The sequence below is a fragment of the Archocentrus centrarchus genome, chromosome 12 (genome assembly GCF_007364275.1).
Source record: "Archocentrus centrarchus isolate MPI-CPG fArcCen1 chromosome 12, fArcCen1, whole genome shotgun sequence".
In the NCBI taxonomy this organism is placed as follows: domain Eukaryota; kingdom Metazoa; phylum Chordata; class Actinopteri; order Cichliformes; family Cichlidae; genus Archocentrus; species Archocentrus centrarchus.
The window spans coordinates 7,840,256-7,846,693 of record NC_044357.1 but is presented as its reverse complement, the minus strand read 5'-3'; the positions used below and the strand labels follow the sequence as shown (position 1 = coordinate 7,846,693).

At 41.0% G+C, this 6,438-nt stretch overlaps 1 protein-coding gene across 1 annotated transcript in view; it reads left to right on the top strand.

Moving 5' to 3' along the window:
- The first annotated feature begins 1,243 nt into the window (after nt 1-1,243).
- Nucleotides 1,244-6,438, top strand: part of itga1 (integrin, alpha 1) — a 59,909-nt gene continuing 54,714 nt past the window's right edge. Inside the window, exon 1 of the mRNA XM_030743187.1 lies at nt 1,244-1,678. Within this exon, the coding sequence (XP_030599047.1) occupies nt 1,639-1,678 (40 nt within the window). The 5' untranslated portion in view covers nt 1,244-1,638. The remainder of the gene's footprint in view (nt 1,679-6,438) is intronic.

The window sequence follows — 6,438 nt, the reverse complement described above, 5'->3', positions numbered from 1 at the left end:
TTTAAGAGCTTTTAAAAGAATGAACCCCTGGAGGATAAACAAACTGAACAAACTTGTTACATCTATCACCACCAAGCACGGTTTGAGTGTTGCCTAATGAATGTGCAATAACCTCAATGTTCATGTTTCCATTTTTACTTGAATCAAAGGTTTTAGTTTCAAACATTTAGAGCAGTGTAAGTTCACGCAGTGACAAAGAATCCAACTTGACTTTCTGAATGACAGTTCAACAGGATACCACACCATGGCATCAGTGAACACCTGTTTATTCCCCTTCATAAATCATTCAACTTAGTTTTGAATCTGGAGTGGCTCTATACCCCACCCACGGGTCTGACAACCCCCGATTTAGAGAAACAAGCGGAACTTTGTTTCCATGTACAGACTGGCACAGCTTCATTTTTGCCTGTTAAATACTTACGATTCTTTTCACATTTGTAAAGACATTTGAGTGAGACTGCAGTACACTCATGGTCCAATTTTAATTTGACTTTTGTGTTAAACAGCTCCAGTGAAGGACCAGCTCCCACAGACTGAATCCTGTATGTTAAACTGAGTCTATTTTTGTCTTACTGTTTGGTTGTAGTCTCCAGACATCACTGTGCTGCTGGGAGCACTAAGATTTTCCCATGAACGCACATAGGTCATAAAGTCCAGTGCATGAGCGAACCCCCACGCCCACTTTCAGAGGCAGACTTAAACAGTAATTTAGGAATTTGACTTCATCCCCAGTAACTTGGGCTACCCCTGTGCGTTATTTAGGGTTTTAATAACATTGTCTCAAGTGGAATAGAAAATTTTGGCACTTTTTGGAGGGTTTGTTTTTTTGAACATGAATTACACTCAAACTAAGAGTGCAGGGCGGTGGAGGTACTACAAAAGCTGTAGTACCTCCACCGTAGTACCTCCACCAATCGCAAAACAATTAGTCTAAACTTTATTTTAAAAGACGATGAAGTAGGGAAGGAGCTTAAACCTTCATTATGTGCAAGAATCAAACGGAAGAACTTCAAACACATATTCACTTAAAATGGACATAAGTTAGGCATACAGAACAAGTAGGCTAAACAGGGTATGCGTGTGTTTTATCTCTGTTTGTGACCGACCTGCTACCTGGTTGGCATCTTTCTCCCCTCCTTTAACCTGTCCGTTATTCTTGTCTAGTGCGTTACAGACGGAGGGAGGGGTAGAGAGGGAGTGAGCGGCGCACAGTTCCGCTGCATGTCAGGAGCGCACCCATGGGCCATGGAGAGCATACACGCTATACGCCGGGTTGACAGACTTGCGCCTGACGCGCGGAATTTGGTTGCTCACCATCCCGTCATAATATCGCTGCTCAGGTTTAACGGCCTCCGACCTCAGGAACCCTCAGCTCCCGACTTTCAGTCCGCTACTGCCCACTTCTCCTCCCCGTTCAGTCCCGCCCAAACTTAGACTGTACTCAGTTTGAAAAGGGCACTTCACACTTTTAGGCTGTTGATGCGCAGGAAATCCCTCGAGGACTTGTTAATTTGTGGAGGTTTTGTTTTTTTTTTGTTTTTTGTTTCTCTGAGGATCTTTTGAAGATTAAGCGTGAAAAGTCCGCGCACTGAGACTGAGTGAAGCTTCCAGATCAGTTTCACAATAACGGCGTTCGGGATGAGGCAACATTTCATTTTTACAGCAGTGTCAGTTTTTGGTAAGTAATGATAGCAGAAGTAAGACATTTTTCAATGATTACTGGATAAAATAACACGACGCTGCACTTCTTCTACCGCGCCGAGCTCCCCGGCGCATCCTTCCGCAAAAACCAGGCGGCTGCTTGGATTCTCGCAGTGCGCTTAACCACTAAAAAGCATCCATTAGATGTGTCACTCACCTCGTCCGCATGCACATTAAAGGTTGGTGGCGGCACCACGGTGTCCCGGAATTATGTGAACTTTCCGTATATGCCCAGATGTGATTTATTCTTAAGGAACAAGCACATACCTCGTAATTGTTTCTGACATTCATGCATTACGTTCATTATCTTGTATAACAGAGACAGTCAGTCAGAGGACTGCATGGAGCTCTAATTAGATGTTACCTATACCAGAGTTTAGGCTGTCGAGTAAAAGTAGGTTTCTGCAGTGCCATGTGGTTCTCGTCTTTCTGCAGAAACACGGTGCAAAACCTTGTGAAATAATAAACAACCTTTTGGATTAAAACCCATAAGCAATAATTAAGTCTTTAAGTTTTTGGTGTGCTGAAGTGAAATGAATGTTGGCTTAATAACTAAGAGGCAGTGGGGCTCCGTGTCAGTAACGGAGATCGGTCTTGCTGGTGGGAGTCCCTCTGGTGATGCTGCGCTCTCAAGTTCAACTCCAGAGCCGCAGTAAAAAATTAACTTCTAGGTCGAGTCCAAGAAGTTCAAGCATGACGGGAAAGTACCGGTGTTGTATCAGCGTTTGGAGAGGGTAAATGGGTGGGGGGTAAACAGTGCATGTCTGTGATTAATTCTCAGATTTCTACAAGTACATGTGATACTGGCGTGTGATGGTCATTATAAAATCGAGTTAGAGGTGGAGAAAAATGTGTGGCTGTGTGAGTGTCAAAGGGGCGGTTGAAGCTCATACAGCCGATTTTAACAATCCCGTCATCAGGACTGAAATCAGTTATTTTTGTTTTCATTTCGTCCTCTCTGTTTAGTTTCTTTAATCAGATTCTGGCAGTTTATTAAACAGCACTTTTCATTCTATCCCTGCAAATTTAGGATTACTGTGAATGAGGCTGGCTGCTGTTACTCATGTTCCATCATGCTCAGCCCTACTGGTCCAGTAATGCAGTCTTGAGCGGCTGGAGTATGACCTCAGCTGGTTTACACATGTTTGAGTCCACCCTCAGAAATCCCATGTTGGGCTGTGGGAGCTACCTCTGCCTGCTTCAGAGGCCCACATGTAGTTATTGTACTGGCAGCATTTAATCTCTGTGAATTCCTAACGGAGATGGAGCTGCAGGTGGTTTGAGTTTGGAAGTGCAGAGAAGCGGGGCATCTGGCTTCCATCAGTATGTGTCGACTGGAGTGACCATCTGACTGTGGACGCGAACAGCAGGAGCACTTGGTTACCTACTAGGCTGCAACTAATTATCATTATGGTTGTTGATTATATTTTTTGTAATAAATCATTTAGTCTTTAACACATTAAAAACATGGAAATGGGCTGGTATTTTTAGAACTCAAACTCATTCACACAACACTTTAGGTGCTCTACTTCACATCCACCAATTTAAAATCCACAGTTAACCCAACCTGCATGCCTTTGGACTGAGGGCTTTATAGTGTCACAGAGTCAAATGGGATTTCTTCATATTCCTAAGGATACCTTTTTCCCCACAACTTTCCCCATAGAAGTGCTAACAGCCACACCACCGTGCTACCCGCTTTTATCAAACTCTTTGTTTGATAAATGAGAGAATTAACTGATTATGAAAAGTGGCTTTTCTTATGCAGCAACAGCTTTGTTACTTTATTAATCTGTGAATAAGTAAACAAATTAATCATTAACTCTTTTCTCTATAAAATGCTTTTTATGTAATGCCCAAAACCTCAGTGTGAGATTATCATATTACTTTGTTTGTCTGACCTTCTTCATGCAGCCCAAAAATGAATAAATAAATTACTTTAATGAACAGTTACCATATAAATTGCTCTAGGTTTTGCAAAAAGATTCATGGCCTAAACACTTGACCTGTGCTTGAGGCTTCCTGCCTTTTCTTTCTTTTTCTCTCTGTTGAACTTGTGACTTAAACCTTTTTTTTTTTTTTTCTGTGAACTGCTCCTTTAATGCAGCGACTGCGGCAGCATCACGGAGTTCACACATGATAAGTTTGTGAGCTGCAAGAAATGGCCAGAGGGTGTTTTGGAGTTCATGTGCTTGTTAAAGAAAAGTTGCCTTTTATGGCCCGTTACTTGATTACAAAGTAGTAAATTAAATGAAAGCCTCTGTTTCACTGTGCTGCAGAGATTTCAAGGAGCTCTCTGTACCAGTTTATCACATTTTAATGTCAGTATGTTTATTGCAGAGATGCACAGAAGAGCTGAAGGATGAGCCGAACACAAACTGTTTCAGATTCTTCACTATTCCTTCAAGAATTTTGCCTTTTCTCTACATTTTCCTGAGCACACGGAGTGCCGCAGTGGACCAAAGAGGGCAGTTAATTCATTGAAAGCTGGAAGGTCAGAGGATTTGCTGTAAGTCTTAGGACATTACAGCTCTGAAGTAAATTGATTAGCTTGGCAAGACATAGCGGTGAACCCGTCCATCTCTGTCATTAGCAATATGTCTCTACCTCCTCCTCCTCCTCCTCCTCCTCCTCCTCCTCCTCCTCCTCCTCCTCCTCCTCCTCCTCCTCCTCCTCCTCTACTGACTGTAATATTTGAATTAGTGTGTTTCCTGGAGCCTGCAGCAATCAGTACTAATCTGACAAACTGTCTGCTGGCACGGTTTTTAGATTCCCTGGAGTGGTGAGTAATTATGTTAGATTATCCTCTACTTTTGTCTTCTTAGACACAGTTTCAGCATCCTTATTTTTTTTAAGACACACACACACGTATATGTTGACTATAGGAATGCCTCTGCTGAACACTCTGCAGGTGTGACAGGAAATGACAGTTTGCTTTGACTTCCTGGTTTTATTACCAGGCTATCATGGTAAAATCTTATCCTGCAGTGAGAAACCAGAGCCTGAAACTGCAGTCTTGTGAACTTGGCCAAAAAAAAAAAAAAGCTCATAACAACAATCCAAATTCTCAGTGCTAGTGTTCTCTTGCATATAAACACCAAAACATCCTTTATTATTTGACACTATAAATTTAGATTACGACTATGGGATTTCATAATTTCAAAGCACCCTATGCATTTATGGCTTTTAATTTAATTTATTTCACATTTTCAATTATGCTAACAGTGCCTGTATAAGGTCAGTGTGTTTGATTTTAACTGCTGCATTTTGACCACAGACTACCCATAAAAGATGGAAAAAGCCAGTGCAGAAGTGCTTTAAACTTGCATTTTTCCCAATGGCCAGGAGGGGGCGAAACCTCTGGTTTAATCTTTCCTAAAATGGACCAACTGCTCATTTATTTCTTATTTTACCTCAGTAAACACGTTTCCTGATGAGCTCATGGTCTCAGTTGCTAGCTTCAAGTCTTATTGAATACAACATATTTATTTGGTAAATTTTGGGACCACTCCGAGCCAAAAAGGACGATAAACCAGGGTATGCTCATCATCAGAGCTGCCCACCTTGTGGTGGACAAATTTCTAGTATATAAGCATGCAGTATCCCACGGTATCTTCATGACATCTACCCTGTGTTACTTTTGGGGTTTTAAAAAAAAAGTTTAAAACCAACAGGGTAACAAATTTAGTTTCCGAAACTGGATTTCACACACCAAGCCAAATGTGATGAACCATGTGAGGAAGCAGTGCTAACCACAGAGCCAAGGTATTGGCCTTGTTTGTGTTTAGTGCTAACCAGCAAATGTTAACATGCAAGCAAACCAAAAGCTGGTGTAACCCTGGCTGCAGTCAGTTTGGTTTTTCAGGAGGCTTCAACTGCTCCTCATAGAAAGATTTCATTCATTATGTGACATTTCAAGGACATTAAGAGCCCTACGTTTAAAAACAAAACAAACCATCAGAAAGAGAAAAATCCTTATATGGGAGCTGCTAGTGACTGGATCATTCTGTTTCTATATTTAATATTAAAAAGGATATGCATGGCTTTTTGATTTACCTTCTAGCTCTAAATGGTAGAATAGCCACAACTGTGCTGTGTTGTTACAGATGACATCGAATTCATCTAAACAGTAATGTTCGGCTTTTTTTTTTTTTTAATGTAGGTGCATCACAACAGAATCAAGCAAGAAAAAAAAAAATTATTTTTTTTTTTTACAGTTTTTTAGAATAATTGTTTTGCTTTATGTTGAACGAGTAGATTGTCAAGCCCATCCAAGTCTCTACTATAATCTAGTATATCCTTCGTGGATGCCAAAAATGAGTTTGATCAGTGTAGCAGAAGAAGATGCAGTCATATCAGTCCGAGGTCATATCTCAAAGTTCATGAGCTTTCTTGCATGACGACAGCAGCATCCTTTCTAGTTACAGAAAAACTTGTTATACTTACTGAAGCATAAAAAGAGAAGTCTTTGAGATATGGTCTTCCTGACAGCATGTTCTTTCCCACAGGTGTTTTCTTGATAGGTTGTGGTTACAATGCTATATATCGTATTTGGTATATTTCATGGTTTTCACACAAGCTGCACAAACTAACACCTACGTCATGGTTTCCATCTGTTGTTCAGTGTTCTCTAAGCACTATGCTCTCAGCTTGTTTAGAAGAGTAAGAGTTGTTGTTGTGGTATTTGGTGACATATACATATGACATATGCATTTATTAGAAAGATCCGACTGCCTC